This window comes from Chionomys nivalis, chromosome 17, assembly GCF_950005125.1.
Source record: "Chionomys nivalis chromosome 17, mChiNiv1.1, whole genome shotgun sequence".
Taxonomy (NCBI): domain Eukaryota; kingdom Metazoa; phylum Chordata; class Mammalia; order Rodentia; family Cricetidae; genus Chionomys; species Chionomys nivalis.
This window is the reverse complement of record NC_080102.1, coordinates 19,239,553-19,263,420: the sequence shown is the minus strand read 5'-3', so window position 1 is coordinate 19,263,420 and position 23,868 is coordinate 19,239,553. Positions and strand designations below refer to the sequence as shown.

The 23,868-nt window shown below is 38.4% G+C and overlaps 1 protein-coding gene across 1 annotated transcript in view; it reads left to right on the top strand.

Annotated features, from left to right (window-relative positions):
* The window catches only part of Tmem65 (transmembrane protein 65), a 37,339-nt gene extending 14,634 nt beyond the window's left edge, over positions 1–22,705 (top strand). Inside the window, exons 2-7 of the mRNA XM_057792464.1 lie at positions 9,800–9,844; positions 12,870–12,937; positions 17,139–17,193; positions 17,866–17,908; positions 19,631–19,736; positions 20,318–22,705. Coding sequence (XP_057648447.1) covers positions 9,800–9,844; positions 12,870–12,937; positions 17,139–17,193; positions 17,866–17,908; positions 19,631–19,736; positions 20,318–20,419 — 419 coding nt within the window. The 3' untranslated portion in view covers positions 20,420–22,705. The remainder of the gene's footprint in view (positions 1–9,799; positions 9,845–12,869; positions 12,938–17,138; positions 17,194–17,865; positions 17,909–19,630; positions 19,737–20,317) is intronic.
* Positions 22,706–23,868: the final 1,163 nt, after the last annotated feature.

Below are 23,868 nucleotides of genomic sequence, written 5' to 3'. Positions count from 1 at the left end.
TGGGTGATGGGGGTTGGGAAGTAATTCTTTAATGTCACAGAACAATTTAAATTTTTTCTACTGGCTACTATTGTTGTTGTTGTTGTTATTACTCAGTGTTGGGGATCTAAGACACACCAGAGCCTCACCCGCTAGGAGCTAGACCTAGCCCCCATTGGCTATAACAGCAGTATTTAATACTGCATCCAGTTTTACAGTACTGTGCATAGGAAGGACTGCCTGTATACTAGCATATAGCACTTAAAAATTCTTAACATATTTTATTCGTGCACACATTATAATGACTCCATTGCTTGACTGCATCCTGATTTTAGAATATTTTTAGCATGCAGATTTCCCAAACCCGAGATGGTCATTGTGAAGCATGCGAAGGAGATGTCATCAGCAGAGACCCCTGATAGTTTTGGTACAGTGCAATCTGACAGTGTTGTTTTGCCGATGTTTATTGCAAAAAGCTAAGCATCTAATTGACAGGACTTCTTGCTTGTTCAAAATAGAATGCTTAAAAACTTCCTTTTGCATTAATATTTTAGACTATCAGCAGAATGTTTGCATTATCTAACCCTGGTCTGTGGATGTGGTTAGGTAATAACCGCACACTTAACTAACTAAGGGATTGAGTTTGTGACGCTGAGAAAATAACAGCCAGGGAGCCTCGTTTCTTAATGCTCCACAAGGAGGCTGAGACAAGAGCTTTACTAGTTCAAAGCCACCCTGGGCTACGAAACGACACCTTATCTCAATGCACACCCCCCCCCATATATAGACATGTGCTCTTGAATAGTCTAAACTTTTATGTAAGTTCTAAGTTCATGGAAAAGCCAGAAGTGAAAGGCTGTTTTGTTCTTGGTTTTTGATTTGCTATCTGTACAGTTGCATATAATAGTAGAGGTGGAACTGTGTGAATTTGTGTTTATGTTTGAAGTTCACACAGAGAAAAATAGTTTAAAATCGATATTCTCTATCCTAGTTTCAATCCATAGTCTATTTAACATTCAATATTAACGAGTTAACATTTAGCCATGCCTAGCAATGCAGTGCAGCGGATGAAAAGGATCTGAATGATTTTTATGGCTTTATGGGTTAAAGAAATTTTGTAAGGCTAAGGATTAAATGCTGCTCAGAAAGTATTTGTCAAGGACAAAAAATCGAGTTGTCGGAACTTCAGAGGAATACAGAGGCACAAGCCTGTGTGTGCACGTTTGTACTCACATTGGCACACTAGTTCCTTACCTGTAAAATCCTCTACTCTGTTCTGCTTTATTAATTCTAATGCAGTGTAAAATGAAAGTAAGCAGGCAAGCATGCACATTTAATGCTGGTATCTTTTGCAGAATAGTTTTGGTTTGAGTTATTCTGCAGGCTGTTCCCAGTGTAGACATTAAAGGAAGGCTGTTCCAGAGCAGACTGCTGGCGCTTATCCGCAGAAGTTACTGTGGTGCCGAGTGGGAGCTGCACTAACAGGAGGGCACACATGGTGCTCAGCGTTGGAAGCTTAGTCTCTAGTTTTGCAAACATTTAAGGAGTTTCCCTCCGAAAGCTATCAGTATGCAGTAAAGAAGAACACAATTGAAAGATTGAAAGTTATTTTTTATTTTTTTATTTTTTTTTTTTTTAAGACAGGGTTTCTTTGGAGCTTTGGAGCCTGTCCTGGAATTCACTCTGTAGACCAGGTTGGCCTGGCACTCACAGAGATCCACCTGTCTCTGCTGGGATTAAAGGTGTGTGACACCTGGAGAGCACAGTTGAATCTTTGGGAATGCAGAGACTCAGACTCTCGATTGCGCACCTATGACAATGTGTTCAGGACTTGGCATCTGTTCGTTGTCACATCAGGCGTTTGCATCAGCCCTGCAGAGTTTTAGTTCAGTGCAGCTTTAGGACAGTGGATCTGTTCAGGGTTAGAGATGGAGATTGACCCTGTACTGGAGGCCACATAGTTTTGAAACCAGCAGAAACAGATCTGATGTGTGATCCCCAACCTCCATCCATGTAGTTTTTTAGCTGGTGATCAGGATGAGCCTTATGGATTTTTTTTTTTTTACTTTCTTTTTCATGGTGAGTGGTGGTGAGATACATCAGATTTCTTATTTTCTTTCAAATGACAGGTGTTTGATAATTATGTCTGAGGGGAATTCTATCTTAGGAGAGAGGGAAAACCACTTGAAGAGGATCTGGTATTTAATTGCAACTTTCTTTCTGTTTGAAATACAGATGCATAGCCAATGTCATGATAGTGCTGTGTTTACATGCTGTTATTTTTTTATTGCCCTTTATTTTTCTGTTGGAGGTTTATTAAATCAAAGGGAATTCAAATCTAGAATCTAGGTTGTGAACCAGCTTTCTGACATGATTAACTCACCATCCCTGTGGCTACATCTTCATATCATCAAAGAGAGAATATAGACCACATTTCCTGGTGGCCATGCTTCTTGCCTTTAGACCTGATAGTTCTTAGTTTGTGGCAGACTCTACGGTATTGTTAAACAGTTTTGAACCCCTGCTGCTAATAGCATTTCACATTTTTTGTCATATTCTAAACAGCCCTGAATTTGCTTCTAGAGCGAGGCAGCATCCCACTGAGAACCACGAGCTTCAGTTCCAAGATTCCTTTCGTCACTCATTTTCTGAGGGAGAACCCTTATTTTAGGGATGATGGAAAGAGAAAAGGGTGGCGACCAACTGAAAAAAACCTCTGTTCTTTCCTCGATGTTAAGCAGTTTTATTTTAAAATGAATGTCTTTGGGGTTACGCAACCATACTCACAGACAGATGTTCTATTTGTGGTATTCTACGATAGGTAGATTTTTCTAGCTCAGTTTAAGTTTTTCTTTTGTAGCACACATGGCTAAATGGTTATTTTAAAAAGAGAAAGCTAAATACCCACAGTAAGTAAAAGTAGCAGAATCTGACTTTTCCTAGAGTTACACTGTTGCTTTACCGAATTAACCTGTAAAAAAGAAGCATTGCATGTACTAATGGTTTCCTGCTGTTCACAGGCATAAGAGCGGGGGAGCCTGTGTCAAGACATCTGTAATTGTTGTACATGCACAGCTGCTTATGAAAAAGCAACTGCACACTAGTGGTATGTGTGGTTATCTTAAAAGTCAGATACTGTGAAGTGGAAGATAGGAAAATAAAATGATGGTATCTTTAGTGTGGTAATTATTACTTAAGGCCGAGTTTAATAGGTCAGTAAATTAGTGTCTAGTTGAGCACTGCAGCCTTCTTGTCCCACTGGGTATGCCTGTTTCAGCTGTGCAATCACTGGCCCAGGAGCTCCTAGGTACTAGTAGGCTAGGTGCGGTCCAGCCTTCTGTTGTCCATCAGGTTCTCCAGAAGATCTAGGGAGTGTATAGTTCTGCTCAGCTCTGAGCAGGAGTACCTTTGCTAATATAATGTGTATCTCACAATAAGCACTTCTAATAGCTAAGTAAGGTTACAGGACCACATGGGTTTAACCCAAGGCATGTATTTAAAATATGATTTTGAGCCGGGCGGTGGTGGCGCACGCCTTTAATCCCAGCACTCGGGAGGCAGAGGCAGGCGGATCTCTGGGAGTTCGAGGCCAACCTGGTCTACAAGAGCTAGTTCCGGGACGGGCACCAAAGCTACAGAGAAACCCTGTCTCGAAAAACCAAAATATATATATATATGATTTTGAAATCTTTATATAAAAGGCCCTAATCAATTGAGTTCTTCGCTGTTTCTAAAGAGTGTTCATTTTTGTTTCTTGCAAGTGTGCTGCCTAGCCATGTTTATGTAGTGTTATAAATTCCTTTTTGGTGCATGGCTTTTTGTCGTCTAATAAAACTAGCTAAATTATTTTGCCTGCAGCATGGTTTGAATTTTGTACTCTTTAACGCAAGGTTGAATTTCATCATACACATCATATTTTTTATTCCCATTAAAAACTAAACAGATATTCATAATGCCTGGAATCTTAGTTCTCTGGGTATTGTTTAAAACACCAAATTTTGTACTTGTTCTCCCTCATGAGTTTCTTAGTGGACTCATTTGTGCTGCTCCCTCTCCTCCCTGGGCAGATGCTGGGTGGGTCTGGAGGAGGCCAGCGTTCAGAAGGCAGGCGCCAACTCTAGAAGCTATCTGCCCTCGCAGAGGGAAGCTGTTTTGCTACTTAAAATTACTAAAAATGTTTAAAAAATATTTTCTTTGATTTTTTTTTACACGCTTATGGCAATAGTCTGAAATAAAGCACTATATTTAGAGTTATCTTATGGTGTGAGCACAATAGCAAATGGAGTTGGATTAAGACACTTGGTGTTTCCAAACTGTCGTTTCAAGCTTAGAGTTATAGGATATAAAGTGTGGTTAATTTAATGAGTGTTCAGCATTAAAAAACTGATCATAGTTTCTGTTTAGCAATATATTAAAGGTTATTGTATGCCGTGGGACTACATTTCTGCTTTCCAGAGGCAGTTGTTGTAAACACGTTTTATAACTCAATGGTGGGAACTAAAGCATGGAAATTGTAGCTTTCTCACTTACATTTCTCTTATTACAGTCTTTTGATTCAATTTGAAAATATGTCTTCAGAACAATTAGAAAAGAAGTATACCAACAAGCATAGCTTATTCTAAAAATTCCATAAAATTTTATTAATATCGATAAAATTATCTTTAAAGGAAAATATGATAAAGAAGAGATATAGGTTAAATCTTACAGTAAATTCAGGTTTATTGTTATTCTTGTCTAGAGTCTTATCATTTAAAGGAAATTGACAGTTGGAGCTTGAAAAAGTTTTTTAAACAGATTTATTTATTTATTACGTATACAGTGTTCTGCCTGCTTGTATGCCTGCAGCCAGAAGAGAGCACCAGACCTCATTACAGATGGTTGTGAGCCACCATGTGGTTGCTGGGAATTGAACTCAGGACCTCTGGAAGAACAGTTACTGCTCTTAACCCCTGAGCCATCTCTCCAGCTCTGGAGCTTGAAAGTTTTAAAATTTCTTTCTTACTTACATTTTATCTAAATCTCAAAACAATAAAATATTTTCATCAAGTTTGACCTAGAATGCAAGCTGGGCTCAGTGTGTACCTGTAGCTGTGGCCCTTGAGTGTCTGAGGCTGGAGGACCACCAGTTTCAGAGAGCCTTGTCAGGGAAGTGAGACCTCCTTCCCAAGAAATGGTGGGGTTCACCGGGCATACTTTCCTGGGAGACATTTTATAGCTTTAGAGCCGTCTTTAAATTTATGTCTTGCTTTTATTTTAGATTCAATAACACCACAAGGAAACATCACTTAAAATGACTTTTCTGAAAAACGCTGAAGATTTAGGTATAAATCCTAAGTTAAAAACACCAACAACTAGTTAAAGTATCCAATAAGGAATCAATCTGCTGTACATTTGTCTAAGTTAGCAGACTGAAAATCCTAGATTAAAAAATTAATGAATTTTGTTGTAAAAATCATTTTGACAAAGGAAGATTAGCTATAAACAAATGCTATTTTCTCTTTTCTGGATAACTATATATTCACTGCGTTTGTTTTTGTGTAGTTTATTTTACTAAGAACTTTGCTGTGAATACATATTCATATGACTTATTAGTCTTTGAAAGCAGTAGTAGGGCATAGAGTCTTTTGCCATTGAAATAAATTGTTTTGGGAATTTGCCTGTCAGAAAATTGTTTCCTCAAGTAGGGTAAGGGCTTGATGGTTTCATAAATAAAATTGATTTTTCTTCACTAGGGAAAAATGTGATCTCATAAAAGACACAGCAAAAATAATTGAGAAACCTGAGCTTTACTTAACTGCTCTTCTTTTGTTGGTCTCAAGCCCCTTTTTTGGTGATTATGACACTTTATAGATTCAGCAATTAATAATGATTTCAAGTGCAAAAGTGATATTAGAAATATGAGTGTCATCTTAATTAGTAGAAGTCACATGTATAATTCTGTAAAACATGTAAGTGTCATTATATAAAGCCAAGGAAGAGAAAAACTGCCTTACCAATAAGGGAAAATATTCTACATATGTTGAGTGACCACGTGTCCAAGACACTAATGTTGGCATAGTATGATCGGTCTGACCCTAGACTCCTGTGTGTGTATGGTGTGTGTGGTATATGTGTGCATGTGTGTTGTAGGAGACTGCTTTCTTGTTCCCAGTTGCCCAGACTTGAGATAACCACACAGAAACTGTATTAATTAAATAACTGCTTGGCCCATTAGCTCTAGCTTCTTATTGGCTAGCTCTTACATCTTAATTTAGCCCATTTCTATTAATCTGTGTATTACATGTTGCTGTGGTTTACTGGCAAGGTTCTGGCACATCTCTTCCCAGCGGGGCTACATGGTGTCTCTGACTCCACCCCCTTTCTTCCAGCATTCAGTTTAGTTTTCTCCACCTACCTCTATTCTGCTCTGCGTAGGCCCAAGCAGATTCTTTATTAACCAATGGTATTCACAGCATACAGAGGGGAATCCCACATCATATGTATGTGTGTATGTGCCTGTAGCTGTGGTGTGCGTGTGGTGTGTATATGGTGTGTATATGTGGTGTGTGTACGTGTATGTGTGTGTATGTGGATATGTATGTGTGTGGTGTGTATGTGCATGTGTATGTGCCTGTATCTGTGGTGTGCATGTGGTATGTATATGTGGTGTGGTGTGTGTACATGTATGTGTGTGTATGTAGTGTGCTGTGTATGTGTGTGTGTATGTATGTGTGTGGTGTGTATGTGCATGTGTGTGTGCATGAATGTATGTTTGTGTGCGTGTGGTGTGGTGTGTGTGTAGTGTGAGTATCCTAGGATTGAAGCAAATGTGAACTCTAAAGTGGAAATATTTGCTTTACTCTGGTTAGATCATAGGATTTCTACAGCAGTGCAGGCTCAGATGGAGGATTACTGTCCTCATTATGGTATGAGTCTTTGGATTTTTTTTTATTTTATTTTGAGACAAGGGTCTCTCTACACAGCCCTGGATGGCCTTGAATTCACAGAGATCCACCCGCCTCTGTCTCCTGAGTGCCAAAATTAAAGGTGTGTGCCACCATTCCTGTTTTTATTTGTGTGAGACAAGGTCTCGCAGCTTAGCTCTGTCTGGCCTTGAACACAGAGCTCCACCTGCACTCACTGAGTGCAGCGCAGGGATTAAAGGCAGTTTCACTGGGTGCCTTTAGGCTGCTGGCAGAGCTTCTACCAATGAAAAAGCTTCTTGGATATTTTCCAGTATACAAAATGAAAAGCTCAATTAACTGGAGTTCAGTATATTAGAGCTCAACCTACAGTCAGTAATTTTCTCTCCCACCAGATGCCACTTTAATACAGAAGAAAAACTAAACAATTGGCCAAGAATTCAAAGTAAACACTTCAGAATATAACTTCTGGAATCTTAGCGCCAAGCAACATCTGGGAGCTGCTCGGATGATTTCTCTGCTGTCTCAGGGTGATTGGCACTGTGCTGGATGTCTGGCCAGAGCCCTCTGATGGCTGAGCAACAAAGCAGATGGGGCGGAGGGGCTGACAAACCTGTGTTCCAGCAGGTGGAGCCTCAGGGTCCAGCTTCCCGTGGGCCTGTTTCTTCTCAAGCTTTAAAAAACATGTCTATTTGACTCCAACCCTCCAATTATTTCTTTAAATATGCATTTTTTCTGTTTTATATTTCTCTCTGACCCCTCTTATCTAACTTGCCATTTTCTTTATGTGAACACAGTATAAAGCTTACATATTTATATAACAAATTTAAAAGCATCTGGGTTAAACAGATTTTCATTTCTGAACTAGGAGAGGAAAATATTCTTTCCTGATGCACCTGTGGTTTGTACGGCAGCCCCCTTCAGTTTTACATCCCGTAGACAAATGGTGACTTAGCTCCACAACGAGGACTCTAATGTGCTGTCTCTCCACCATCAGGGATAATGTTAGCTATTCCTTAGGTGGTTACAGTATTGCACAAGCTGTCCTGTTTTTCTGGTTTGTTTGGTCACTTAGGGAACTGGGATTCTTCACTCTTTCTTACATTTTTTTTAAATCAAATTTATTTTAGATGTATTATTTTATGTGTATGGTGTTTTTGCCTGTTTTTACTGTGCTCACAAGGCAAGTTGGTCTGTACTTTTCAATTTTCCTCCTCCCTTTGGTTTCCAAGATTGAACCTTCCAAGTACTGAGCCTACATTTTATACTTGATACACAAGCACTTTATCCCTGAACTGGATCTCTAGTCCTGTAACTTTCTATTTTGGTTTTATTCATTGCGTTTTGTTTTTAGTATTAGTCTGTTCTCAGGCTATGCTGGAAAATATTTCTTCACTGTGTTATTCAGCTATTTGCTGCTTTGAGCAAATATAAGGAAAAGAACTTAAGGGAAAGCTTCCTCTTGGCTCACAGTTTCAGATGGTTCAGCCCGTGGTTGGCTGACTCCATTGTTTTTGGGTGATGGTGAGACAGGTCATCATGGCAGAGGGACATGGAGCAAAGCTGCTCACCCCATGTGGCTGGGAAGCAGAGACTGGAAGGTGCTGGGCACAAAGGTGCATCTTTCCAGGCGTATCTTCCGGTTAGGACCCACGTCCTACTTTCCAGCACCTCCCAACAATGCCGCAGTTCCACGACTCTGTAAAGGATGAATCTGTTGATGAAGCCAGGGCCCCAGTGATCCAGTCACTTCCCAGAGTCCCTCCTCTGAATCTGCTGCACTCAAACTGAGCATTCAACATAGGAGCCCTCTGGGAAACAATACAGGTTCTCCTCTGTGCTACCAACTCATTCTACTTGGATGGGGTAGGAAAGAGAAGGCAAAGTGTTGACCTTTCCTATTTTCACAGATGGTGGTATGTTCTGATTGAGGAACTAGCTTTTTTGCATTTTGTAATAATTCTAAATTGATTTAAATTATTATCCTAGATTTACCTAAATTCTTCTAAATGTAATGAGACCTTATACTTTTGTTAATACTTGGAAAACCTTTCTCATGTATTACATATTGCCTCTTGGCTTTTTGACTAAAGATCAAGTGTCTGCCATACATTATAAATAATATATTATTACTTGTTATCTTAAATAGTAACTATACCTTTTTGGTTGTTTTAGTGTATAGATTATTTATTCTAGTAGTATAGTTTTAAAAAATTCAAATTTCAGTGTATTGTTAAATGGACATTGTACAAGCTAGTAAAACCAGTGTTGTAATGGCATTTTTAAAATGTAATTTCCAAGTGGCTATGGTAGCACAGGGCTGGTATTTCAGCACTTGGAATATGAAGGCAGGAAGCCTGGGGATACGAGGCCAACTAGGATTGTATAATAAGAGCCTGTCTCTAAATAAATAAACAAACTAATATAAATTTATCAGAGTGTCTTTTTTTTTTCTGTTGTCAGTATTGGTTTGTATATACTTGTTAAGTCATCTAGAGTTTCCATTTAAAGACAAGTATTATTTCTAGAATGTGATTCTATTGTAATAGATGCAAACGGGTTCCCTGCATGTGATGCCATGACCTAAATAAAAGAGAGCCCCCCGCGTGTGGCCACTGTGTGTGGCCCCTGCGTGTGATCCATGGCAAGTGGCCCCTGCATGTGACTCACACCGTGTGGCCCCTGCGTGTGACACCTGCGTGTGGCCCCTGTGCGTGACTCACGGTGTGTGGCCCCTGCGTGTGACCCACAGTGTGTGGCTGAAGCTGCTTAGCACCTACTGCTGTAGTTCACTCCAAACCAATATTATTTAAAGTGGATATTTTGATCTACTAACCCAAATATAGCTTTGGTTTTTGTAAGTCTGTTGCTGTACACTAGTAACTAACTCTTGCTCCATACCTTTTCTTCTCCTTTAGAGAAATTGGAAGCTCAACCACCCACTCCAGGACAGCTGAGATATGGTAATGGCTCTATCATGTTAAATTGATACGCATCTCTGTTTTGAACCTGAAGGAACTGTTTCTTATAATGGCACAAAAGTCAGTAAATTAAACCTCTCTGATAGATTGGATTAGCCTGTTTTTTGTTTTTTTTTTTTTTTTTTTTTTTCATATAGGACTATACTTTCTAAACCTGGTTGAAGATATATCACAATATTATGGGATAATTAATATTTTTAAATGTTCTTGTCATTTAGTAATAACAGGAAATTTGTTAGAAGTTTTCTTAATTTGCAGGAAAATGTGTATTATGTTTACTTCCTAGGCCAAATTTAAATTAGGTAACTGCAGAACTTAATTTTAGATTCAGGCTAACTGTTCTCTGATGCAGAAAGTGTTTCTGGGTAGTGTTCGTAGCTGTGAGAAAGTAAGTGAGTTCGTTTGAGGAGGAAGAAACCTCACTGTGAGCTCTACCGTCTTTCTTTCCTGTTATGATAAGAATGAGTATTGCAGGTTAACATGGGAGTGATGTAAAACAATTTAGGGTCTTATTAGAAGACAGTGGAAGAACCATTTAAAGTGTGGTGGTGAATTTGAGTAGGTGATAATTAAGTAGGCAATTGAATATTAAATGTGATTTGCTAACAGCTGCTTAGCTATAGAATAGTGTTTGCCACAGGGAACTGAAGAAATAGCAAATTAGTAGGAGATCATTCTTCACTGGAAGGCAAATTCAAATGACTAGGAAAAAAACTAATGATCGTTCCTTTTTTTTCTCTCATAAGTAGAATGTAATTTATGTTAGGAATTAGTATCTTTTCCTCAAACACCAAAACAATTTAAGAATTTTTTAAGATTTCCCTTCCCAGGTAATTATTCCTGATTCTCCCAGCCCAGATTCCTAACCCGGTACTGATACTGCATACAGTACTATTATCATTTTTGTAGGTGATGTTGAAATTAACTGTGTATGTGGTTAGGTTTCTATGTCTAAATCCTCTGAGATGTGGAAACCAAGTTTCATGGCTCTGTCTCTCGAGTTCCCAGCAGGGTGCCCAGTGCATAATTTTTTTTTTTGAGAAATTTTATTTTCCTCCTTTGAATTAAAAGTAGTTTTTTATTTATATGGCAAATGTATTAATATATACACATAAAGACATATTCCATAGTTCATTAGTTGATTAGTATGGCAGTATGCCTTAGCTTCACTGACCAGGCTTCTACCAGGATAAGCTCAGTGTAATCTTAATGCCATTCGCACCTTATTTGAAGGTATTTGTTCAAATACTAAGTAATCTCGGCTGATTTCTTGGTTGTTTGCCTATTTGTGTTTCAGAAACCACGGAGAGGGCTGTGTCTAGGACAGGTTTCCCTTCACTGTGTGGGCTTCTTTGGGTGACTTCAAAATTTCCAGCGTACTTTTTTGCCCATTAAGTTTATGTTGTAGCTGGAAGGTAGGGTTGTGTATGTGGTTTGGAAGCTGCTTACTGTAACAAGTTGAATGTCAGTAGGCGCCCAACGGACGTAGGTGGAAAGTCAGAGAAAGAAGACTGAGGTCTGGAGTTGAATCCCATTTCATGAGTATGATGTTTGGCTTTTACCATCTTGATAATTTTCATAGTAACGATCACAATGAGATATTCCGCTCTTTGTTATGAGCATTGTTACTGCGACAGGCAGAGACCTGAAATAACTGGTTATATCTTTTGAATGCTGTGTACAGTATCAATATATGTAATAATCTACACACGGTGGTGCCTATTATTATGCTGAAGATGGTATTTCTTTGATAGAAGTTGTGGATAGAAGTGTTAATTTTTTTTATTACTGCCTACTAGTTTTCCCTGAGGGTACAGAAGTCATATGATACAGAATATCATATTTTCATAACTTCTGGATTATATTTCAGTTACAGTGTATATTTACTTACATTAAAGAAAAAGAATCTGAAATCACTAACAAATATAACAACTGTCTTAAGGGAGGACTGTTTTTAAATATAGTATAAAAATCAGATTTTTTTTCTCAGTTCCCTCCATTCCTCAGTTTGTTGAGGAAGTTGTCAGTTGAGCTGGTGTTGGCTATGCCTTAGAAGTTGTAATGATCAAATAAAATAGTTTTTTCCTGTTCCCAGCCTTAATCTGTTTCACAGTATGCCTCCACTAGTCTAAATATAGAATTAGCTTCTTTTCCAGGTTAGTATCCTCAACTTAATTCCTTTTGAGCATCTGCTCTGTACTCAGCATTGTACAGTATGCTGAGGCTACAAATTAGAAAAATGAAGCTAGATTATAAAAAAAACAAATCCACGGTTTTCCTGCTTTGACTTTTAATAATCCAGGTTTCAGGTTATGTGCCATATGGATGAGGCGAGAAGTGTCTTTGGTCAGATTTTTGGAATCCTGATGGGTTCCGAGATGTTAAGAACTACCTGTCCACAGGTGTCAGGTGAAGGTAGTCGCCATTTCCTAAAATTTCTTTAAAATGTTGACTAGGAGCGGGGTGGTGGGGAGGCAGAGGCAGGCGGATCTCTGTGAGTTTGAGACCAGCCTGACTTACAGAGCGAGTTCCAGAACAGACTCCAAAGCCACACAGCGGAAACCCTGTCTCGAAAAACAAACAAACAAACAAACAAGTTGACTAGGAAGTAAAAGCAGTCAAATAACTTCCCTGGAATTTGAGTATGGACATTTTAAAAATGATTATTATAGACACAGAGATTAGTACTGTTGTAATAGACACAAGACAGAAGTAGGCTGATGTGAGTCAGGTTAAGTGGGGTCATCATGTGCTAAGAATTTGCTGTCCATGAACTGTATGTAAATGCATTGCTGGTAAGAAAACATAAAGGCCTGACTTGTTCTTATGTATTACATGTTTGTGTTTCATCTCCCAGTTTAGCTTCTGTAAGTAAAGGTACAGCAGCAGCAGGATCTGTGATTGTTATTAAATCTGTTTAGAAGCTTTAATTACACAGCCAGTTTTGGTCATTCTAAAAGTTATCAAAATTTTAAAATATATTTTTCTGTGTTTTGATGTTTTTCAGTATTCTTCCACAATGCGATACCTTTCATAGGGTTTGGCTTTTTGGATAATGCAATTATGATTGTTGCAGTAAGTCTTCTCACCACTTCTGTTTTGAGTTAATAAAGAAATTGGTGTGTTTTACATATTCCTAATAATTTATATATTATACCGATTAAGTTAATTAACAGTGAGCAAGTTCAATTTTTAAAGTATCATATATATTAATCATAGAACTTTTAGCAAAGCATGTAGACAATTGCTTATGTTGTATATAATTCTGTTCTAACATTTTTTATTAAGGAGAAATGTCTGTAAAAATCTCTGGTTTCTTTAGTTATACTTATTATCACATATAGTTTTGATTAGTTCCTTGTTCAAGTTTCTCATTCTAGAATATGTTGGTAGGTATTTTGGGGGCATAGACAAGGCTTTAGTCTCAACATTTAACCCAAAGATGTCTTAAGATTCATTTAACAACATCCTCTGCCTTTGCAGCATTGTGTAGTATTTTAAAGAGCTCGCCTCTGCTGTGACCATTGCAATCTCAGGAAAGCCTGGTTTGCCTTTCTTATATTAATGACATCTCTTTTAGTGGACACCGATATTTGGTACACTTTCCCAACAAATTAGTGATTAAAACACAGGTGTTTTAAGACTTTCCCAGAGTTTATTTACTGTTTTATATAAAGAATGATTTTCTCGTAGTTCAGTCAAGGCAATTGCTAACTTTTAAACATGCCTTTAGAATGCTTTATGTGGTCATCGTTCTTGGATATCAGCAGTAAAGAGACTGAAGGTTACCTAAATCCTTAAAGAGGAAAGAGTATAATTACTTATTTCTTTCTGGGTACCAGTTTGAAAGTCCAAAGGGTATGAGTATATATATATATATATATATATATATATATATATATATTCATTTGAAAGAGAAAATGCTGAGACTCTATCGTGAGCTTCACAGAATCTACTTCACTTTAAAATTTTTCTATTAGCTATTGTTGAAGAAACTACTCAGAAAGGTGGTGGGAGAGAAGTAGGGGGTGGTGGGAAGGGAGGGAGATGGAAGAGTTTACTTTGGGGTTTTTAGAATTTATCTGTACTATGAATGAATGTAAGTAGATTTAGGTATAAAATAGAGATTTTAAAAAGTAATTTACATAGTCATCTGATAGACTGCAGCTGTTTTTCAGAGTCTCTAAAGTCAGTTCATTTGAGATGGCTTGATTGCTACAGGGCCTGTCTAGCCTTACGTCCAGATTAAGAGGGTCTAGCTGCTCCCTGATTTAAGAGAGGTTCAGGGGCCACTATCAGCAGTGTGACTCTGGCCTGTGTACAGCTTGGGGTCACAAGCACCTCTGTAGGGTTTTTTGTTCGCATGCTGTGGCAAGTCCAGACTTCTCAAGGCTGATGCACATTAAGTGAGTGCCCCTAAAATGTAATTCTAGAATAATCAATTTTTTAGGATTGTGATGCTTTTCTAGTATACATATAAGAATAAAAGTGATCTGCATATATAAAAACAAGTCCGAAGAGCATTTAAGTAATTAAAACTGTACTGCTCTTCTCAGGCTACTAACAGCGAGTTGGCTAGATTACTGTTATTAACGAAAGCATACCTACTTGTAATAAAAGCTCCTTTATGCTGTTCCTAAGCCTTAGTCGATTGTGTGCCCTGCGCAGGTTGTCTGACGGAGAGCACCGCTGTGCTAAATGTTTCACTCTCCCATTATTTCAACCTTTTAGTGCTCGAGCCGCCATTTTAGTAAACTTCCTCAATAAGACACAGCTTAAAGACGCAGGTGCTGAAAACTGCCTTGCTGTTGGCAGTTGTGGAGTGGTTCACTTTGGGTACAGTCAAGACAGGGAGGAGTATGGACGCTAATAGCTTCCGAGAACTCTAATCAGACCAGTCATGCTATAAAATGCCATAGAGTGGGGTGTCTGTGTGCAGACGGAGCATCGAAGGGACTGGACCAAACCCAGCAGAGCACGGCAGAGACTCCAGACACCTCAGCTTTGTCATGTTGTGTCCTGCAGGCCTGTGCCTCATCCTTAGGACTCAGAGTAGAGTGTTCTTCCAGACCTGAGATCTTAACTCCAAATTACCAATAACCTGTGTCCATTGAGATCCATCTTCAAGGATGCACTCCCTTGGATAAAGTTTTTACAGAATAGATATTTTAAATCACTGACTTCAACACCAGATGAAGAGTGATGGTTCTGACTGTTCCTGTAGTTGAAGGCTATTTTCAGAGAGATGACCTTTTCCAATTTTTATTTGACCCCAGACATTCGAATAGATAAATAATACAACGGCAGAATCTCTGAGAAGGGAACAAGTAGTCATGACTGTCCTAGCAATGTGTTTTTTTCCTGCTTGTTTTTACTCTTTTCCATGTTTTAAAGCACAGATGATCTTTTCATATTGTGGAGCCGGTGTGAGCTTTTCAGACAGGGCAAAGTTGAGTCTTCTGCCCTGTCGTGCTATAAACTTACTTCCCCCTTCCTTTTAGATGTACATTCCTGGCTGCTACTTGGTGATCATGAGAATGAGTTTCTGTATAATCAGTTATAATAGGGCAAGTAATACTCAGCCTTAGGTTATATAGTTTAATTTTATATTACTAAACTGCCTTTTATAATTTGTATATTAGTCATTTGGGGAATTGCTTTTTTTACAATTCACTTAGGATAGAAATTTTTAGAATAGATTAATCGTAAGTGTAATTAAAGTGATAAATGAAGTGTTAGATTTATTTGTAATTCCCATCTCATCTATTAAAACAATTTTTTTAAAATACAGAGCAAAGTAAAGAAGTGTGGAATTGTCTTTGAATTTATGCTCTTAGAAGAACCTTTAAGCACCCCAAATTTTACCAAATGATAAAGCACACAGATACTTCCTTCTCTGTGTGGGCGGTGATGGGGCTCCGGCTCAGAACCTGCGCATGCTGGCGGATACCCTCTACCCAGAGAACTACATCTGCAGCTCACACAAATAGTTTTCCGACGCATATTTTTAAAGAGGTTCTTCTTGGGTCACTGACAATGGTTCATTGCTGTCACATTACTGTTTACTGTGCAGCCTGTGCACAGCACTGCTGTAGGTGCTCTGCCGTCTTTGCATTTCTGTAAGAAGGACTTACATAACAGAGATCTGTATCTTTGTTAATTTCTCCTGTTTGGGCTTTCCTTTCACAGCCCTTTCGTCTTCCTCAGAAATCTGTTACTTTAGCTCCTTCAGAGAGTGGTGCATCAGGCTGTTTGGTCATACTCAACAAGAGTTACATCTTCAAGGGGCAGAGCTGAAGGCAGAGGGACAAGAGAATTGAGGAAAGTGTCTTACAGACCGAGCAGTGAGACATTTACTTAACACGTTAGATACTCTTGTTTTCCTTACTGTTAAGAGTTGAATTTTTTTTTTTTCAATGCTAGTCTTCTAGGGAGCTCTTGAAAACTAAGTTTACCTTCGTGAAGGATTGGAGCTGAATTAGCGAAATAGACTTAGGGCCTCCTCCTCTGTGTGACAGACAGCCCAGGAGAGTCTCTGAATCCTGCCACTTCAGCTCCTCCTGTAGAGTGGGTGGGAAGCGTGAGCCCCCTTCTCTCCCCAAGGGGAAGGATAACTGTGGGACCCTTTGACTCCCTATAATAAACCAATCCAGTGGGATGCTGTGGGCCTCATTCTCCCTGCAGGTGTCGCACTAAGTGTTGTTCGACTTGAACACAGGAATCCTAGCGGGACTGCCCAATGGTTAGGGAACTAAAGGCTGTGAGGAAGATCTTACTAATGGCAGTTTTCCTAAAAGATCATTCAGTCTCTCAAATCTTGATAGAGTAAATAACAGTACAATATATTTCAGAATTTAGCATCTACGGGCCAGTCTTTTTGTTTAAGGAGTTTTAAAGCACATTTCTCTGTGATAGAAAAGTAGAATTAAAAATGTAGAAATTAGACTCTTAGTGAAGAATTGATTATTACATGTGTTGCTATTCATTTTGAGGGAGGATCAATTTTAATGGATAAAATGTTAGTGGTTATTTCTTCATGAATGTGTGTGTGTATATATATATACATATAAATATATATATATATATATATATATATATATATATATATATATGAATTAAGTGAATCACCTCATCTGTTGTGCACATTTATGGGTATTTTTGTGTGTAATTATGTTACAGCAGCATGTGGATATCACTACATAGTCTGTTTTTATTAGCACATTGGTATTCTTTGATAGCCGTGCCAGCTTTAACTTCTTTTCCAATTACTTTTCAGGGAACCCAGATTGAATTGTCTATTGGGATTATCTTGGGAATTTCAACAATGGCAGGTATTTAAAAATAGCAAATGTTAAAATTCTGCTGTCTGCACGTTGCTTAGAAATGTCAGTAAGTTAGGTTTAGAAGTCAATTCATTTGAAATGCATTTGCTCATTGAGGTGTTGATTTGTTTAGATATCTCTAATCCCTAATCTTCTGGTTCCAGTTTTCTGTAGATAGCAGGTTTCTCCTGAGGATTGTAACTAGTTTGTGTTAGGTACTGGCTAACACTGCTACACTGAATTGTCTGTGTGAAGGCAGGTTTTTCTCAGAATTCAATCTTACCATTGAACGTTAAATGAAGCATTTTCCTTCCTTTACTTTCTTGTATTTGGAGTTGCTTGTGTAGCTTTGCTCCTGAGCTTCCGGTATCTAAATTCCCCGAAACAAATACCACACTAAAGACAACTATGAAATTTTAATATTGAAGTAAGAATAGAAGATTTCTCCTGTACTCCTCAGACACTCTATTAGTGGAGGTACGCTATTCTAATTTTAGGATCATGCTCTCTTTTAATCTCTTGGCACCTAAAGCTATCCCTGAGCTGCTTCTAACAGAGTTGTTACAGCAGAGAAATACGGTGACTCCAGCAGCCAGAGCTCAGTGTTTCTCACGTGATGTAATACTGTGGCCTCTGCCGGCTTTGTTTTGACGATTCATTATGTGTTTTTCAAATTTTCAGCTGCTGCTTTGGGAAATCTTGTTTCAGATTTAGCTGGACTTGGGTAAGTCCATTCATAATTTGTTTCTGCAGTTACGTACTTATATGTTCTTGTCTTTATTCTCTTCTAATTAATAAGCCCTTTAAAAGGATAATTATTTTCCTTTGGGTTCTAAAACTAAACATTTAAGTTTAATATTTCTAAATTAGCAATACTAAATATGTGGTGGAAATCAAATATAGTTGTTGACAAAGAGTCAAACTGGATTAGTGATTCTGAGAATGGATAGAACCATGTCACTTTGTTATATCCTAAAATGATAAAAATATAAGCAGGATGGAACAGAGAATTAAAAGTAAACCTCTGTCATTTACTCCACTTCCTTATACTTGCAAAATCTCAAAGATAAAGAAATTAGAGGATCCTGACCTACAAAGGAAATAATGTCCAACGCTCTCCCTCCTTTTCTTCTCCCTCCCTCCCTCTGTCCACTGATGTTAAGGGGTTGATCATAGGGTTTTATTCATGCTAAGGATGTGCTTTACCGCTGAGCCATACCTCAGCCTCCAAAGCTTATGTTTACCTGGCCATTTTTCCCTTTCATCTGGCAGGAATGATAACACAAGCGGAGGATGGCTGCTCCGAAAAGCCCTATTTCTCAGTTTCTTCCAGGTGGCAGATGGCCTGGGCAGCTTCCTGGGCTTGGGAAAGCTGAGAAGTTGGCATTAAATATTAGCACAAACATCTCTCTCTTGCTCCGTCGTTGACATTGTTTTCCTTTCTTGGCTACTCACGTGGTATATTTTGAGATTTGGGTTTGGATCTAGTAGGCTTCTATTTTGGCTCACAGTAGGCAGTGACAGTTTCATAGGTGATCTGTCCCTCAATATTAGGCTTCTATACTTGAGTTTGGGGCCAAAGCTAATTTTAAGTTTTTTTTTTCTTTAGGGCCATGATTGGGATTTTATATTTTAAGAATTTTTGACATGCATCTTATCTTGATGCGGCGTCTTTGATATTCCATTTCAAACTTCAAGCTTAATATTGACAATATTGCCGCTTCTGTGTAGCTTTCTGTTGTATTAGAACCAACTAATAGATTTTCAAGCCACTTAGCTTTAGATCGGCTGTGAACATTTTTATAAGCGCTTTTACGTTTGAGAACTGTTTCCTCTCTTCTATTTTCAGTGTCTTTCACAAATATCACATTTTATGTGTTCTTTGATGCATACTTTCAAAACACTTGATATCTGAAGCCGGAATGTATCTTCTGGTTGTCAGTATGTAATTGGCAAGCTGTTCTCTTCTGACAGTACTTAGAACAGAATTATACCCAACAGTGATGGTAACTTAGACTCCGCGATTAGGCTAAAAGTTCTAGGCTGTCATTCTTAAGTGCGTTATTAGTCTGGTGAATTTTAAAAACTGTTACTTTCTGATCATAGTTACCAGATTAAATCATATGTTCAAGTAATTTACTTAGAGTTTGAAGTAAATGCAGCAATTTTAATTATTTATAAAAAATTATATGCCCTGATTGGCCTCTTAAAGATAATGATAGGGAATAAATGCTCTGAGTCACTGTGTATTAAATGTGAGTTTGAAAGTATCTTTAAACCGGAGTTATCTATATAGAATAAAAATAGAAGCTGTAAAATTTTTGTGCTTTGTCTGGAGTGAAGAGCACAGGCGAAACTCCCGCTTCTCTTTGCAGAGATCCGTTTTTACTGTATGAAGACATTTGCATCTCTCTTAAAACTCCCTCATTCTTTTGTTCTCTTGAAGCCTTGCAGGTTATGTTGAGGCCTTGGCTTCCAGGTTAGGCCTATCAATTCCTGATCTCACACCAAAGCAAGTTGACATGTGGCAGACGCGTGTTAGCACACATCTGGTAAGTGACGTGGCTCATGGGCCTGGGTCCGGTGGTTAGCGTAGCAGTTCTAGACTAAAGCTGATTTCAATGGAGTTGCTAGGAAAAGTTAGCCAGGCCTGGGGCGTTCTCAGAAAAATAGTGTGATATCCCTTTGTTTTCATGTATTCCGGCTTGATTAATTAAGGACTTGAACACCCAAAGATTTGTTCTTCATTGATTATTCTGGAGCTGATCCCCATTGTACTGAAGTCATTTATTGGTGTTCATTTCTGAGCCTTTCTGTGGACCGGTAGGGGAGGAAAGATCAAATAGCAGTGGATTGAAATATTAATGGAGGCAAGAATCATCCTGCCCCAGCATTTCTAAAGGGAGCAAGAGGGAACCCTTGGTCACCCTGGGTGATAGTGAAAGTCATTTTAACAGAATTTAAATTTAAACAGAGTTTGGTGGTTTAGTACTTAGGTTTCTATAATCGACAGGAATACAGTTGTGGTGGCAGTTTCAGTGTGTGGCAATTGACTGTTGTCGTCAGTGTTTATGCAAGGGGACCCCTTTTGTGGACACGTAACTTTAAGAAATACTCTCTTCTGTTTCCTTAGGGCAAGGCTGTTGGGGTGACTATTGGCTGCATTCTAGGAATGTTCCCTTTGTTTTTCTTTGGAGGAGGCGAAGAAGATGAAAAACTGGAAACGACAAATTAATCATCTTAGAATCCCTATAAAAAGTTGTAAACTAATGTACCTCAGTCATTAACAAATACTGTCACAGCATTTAGTGATGAGGACAGTGACAGTGTATAGATACGGGATCAAGTACTTCAGCATGTATTGTGGAAACACTAACTTATTGTGGCTTGGTCTTCTTAAGATATCTTTTTAAAAACCATTTAGTATATCATTTTATGTAAATTGTTGAGATGCTTTTCATCAATGGCAGTCATGTTATCTTTCCCTTTTCTCTGTGTATCAACATATTATTTAACTTTTAGTCATTGATACTGTACTGTACTGACTTGGGATTTGCTTATTTGTTATGTATCATGTACATGCATGGAAATATCTATTTATGTTTTTTTTCCTTGATGATCATAATTCAAAGCTAGGGTTTCTTCAAATTATGTAAGGTGTTTAACATCAGTTAAATTTTGACTCCCTGCCTGGAGGCATCACATCTGTGCTGTTTCACAGTAAACATTTACAATCATATACACATTTATAATCCTATACTTTCACTCGTTTTTGAAGCTTTCGCATCTGTTCAAAATGAATACAGACTTTAGGTGTTTTAAGTATATCCGGTTCTTTTTAATTTTGAGCCACATTGTCTTAAGGGCCAGAGGCCAATCAGAAAGATTGACTCTCTGGCCTTCCTTTTACACACACCGTACATGCTAACAAGTGTACTTATTTTTAGCCGACTTTTTACCTTTGATTTCCCAACCTTGAATAATCGTTCAGTGAGTTTTGGTTTATGAGGGAAAGACGGTGCTTCAATGCTTACCGTCTTTAAAGTAGGGATTAAGAAATTAGGGTGAACTGAAGAATTTAAGATGACATTTGAAAACTATGCTAATTTCCCTTTCTTTTTAAGGGAAATAGGAAATGGAAACTTTAAGGAGGTTTATGGAGGAAGCAGCAGGGTTCAGGTGTTTGGAAGGTCCATGACCAGTTCTGTTTCTTTGGAAGGATTTCCCTCCTAAAATGTTATTATCTCATCAGAATGGAATGAGTCTAATTATTCCTTGCTCAGAATTCTAATATCATTAGATCTCACTTAGTGATTTTTTTCCTCTGGATGAAATTTTTAGAAATATCATGTGTTTCATATTTTGCTATATAGCCTAGTCAATCATGACATGAGGCGAGAGCCTTTCTCCCAGTTTTGGAGATTTTTCTTTTGTGGTGATTATAGCACATGGCTGGTGAAAACTGCTTGTGTCTGTGCTTGTATGTCTGACCTAAATCATGTGGGAATCATAAGTTTTAATTTTTGAACCCTTGAAGTTTTTTCTCATGTGATCTACACATGCTAAAAAGTTACATGTGACAGAATAATTGAACATAGGGAAGAGAGAAACTGAAGTTAGAATTTATTCTTTGGGGAAATTAAAGTTATTCATATTTGCTAACTAGATGAAAAAGACAAACAGCATGACTATGCCTTTTAAATCTTATTTTGGAGTATTGTTTGCACATAATTACTGTGAGCTCTTCTTAAAGATTTCTTTTCCATAAGAAAACATGTCACGTACTGTCTCATACATGTCCCTTACTGTCTCATACATGTCACATACTGTCTCATACAGTCACGTACTGTCTCATATATGTCAATACTGTCTCATATATGTCAATACTGTCTCATACATGTCACATACCGTCTCATACATGTCACATGCCGTCTCATACATGTCACATGCCGTCTCATACATGTCACATGCCGTCTCATACATGTCACACACCGTCTCATAAGTCACATACTGTCTCATACATGTCACGTACTGTCTCATACATGTCACATACTGTCTCATACATGTCACATACTGTCTCATACATGTCACATACTGTCTCTACCACACTTTGGGATGATTTAGTGCTGTCCATTTATCATAGACTCTCAAGGACAAATAGTATAAAAACCATCAAATTCTCGCACACCCAAGTAGCACTCTCCTTTGATCAGATTGGAATTACATGACTTGCCATCAGACAGGTCTGCCTTTTGTATCTTCTTCACGTATCACACACGGGCACCAGGAAGAGGAGTCTAGGTCAGTGGATTATAACGCTTATTTCATTTTCTGTGTAAACTGTGAGTGCTTGTGTCCATCCTTCGTATAGACAGATTAGAATGGGTGTTGCATTTTCTGTGTGAACTGTGAGTGCTTGTGTCTCTCCTCTGTGTATTGGTAGCTTTCCTGTTTTTGTTTTTTAGTGTTGTATTGTGGTGCTTAACTTTTCTTCTTATTAAATCCCATTTCCAGAAACCTCTCTTGGAGTTCAGAAAGGAATTTGATTGTTGATTTCCTTTTTCTTTCTCTTAAAAATATTCTAGCCCTTACTACCAGAATTTCTGTGAACAGAATTATGCTGGTTTTGTTAAATCTTCAGTTATCTGAGTTGTCAAAACATGAAAGATGTAACTTTCACATTGAAAGACATTCAGATTTTCAGTAAAAAAAAATTGAATCATATTTAATCAGTAAAATGTGTTGAATCATTAAAATACTTAGTTTTCAAAAGCAGACAAACAAAATCCAGAGGCGTTGTTTCCTCAAGCTCTCGCTCCGACCTCACATGGTCCTCTGCACATGGTTTCTGAAGATGGTTGACTTAAAATCAGTGACTCCGTGAGAGCCTTGCATAGTGTTTTCACCACAGAGAACCTGCATCAGCTGAAACTGGACCGCCCTGTCTCCTAGCGGCTGCCCTGTCAGCGCCGCAGCTCCGGCGAACTGTCTCATGACCTGGAGGACTGTTCGTTCAGAATCTGTGCTGTTCCTGTATTATAACTTACTGACTTGTCGATGCATGTAAACTGGGTGCATTTTGTTGCCTCTGTATGTTAAATAGTGACCAATGTTTTTACGAAAGAATTGAACAAAAAATATCTTTTAAGACATTTGGAATGTGGTTTTGATTTTAAAATTTGGTTTTCTTGCTCTCAGAGGGCCTGGGCTATTCTATCACTGAAGGAAACAGGATTAATAAATGCAGGTTTGTTATGAGGTGACAGACACACCAAGACACTACTTGGAGCAGTTATACACACACACACACACACACACACCGCTACATGCACACACATATACACACCTACACAACCTACACACATGTGCGTGTACACACAAATACACACACACCCTTAAAGTCCCCATTGACATTGAATCCTTTGGCGTATGAGAGAGAAATGATCCCATAAGACAGCCGTGAGTGACTGCTAAATCAGAGGGCCAGGTTCTTACAGTCTGAGCCATGCAGACGGCTCAGCCGTGCTCAGGTCACGCTATGCCTTTTCTCCAGGCAGGAGAACACTGTGAAAGCAGCAGAAAGGTTTTCAGTTTTATTTGTTAGTTCTTTGCACATTTCATCCAGTGCATTTTGTCATCTTCACAGTCTCCATGCAAACTCTTTCTAAGCTCTTTTTCTACCCA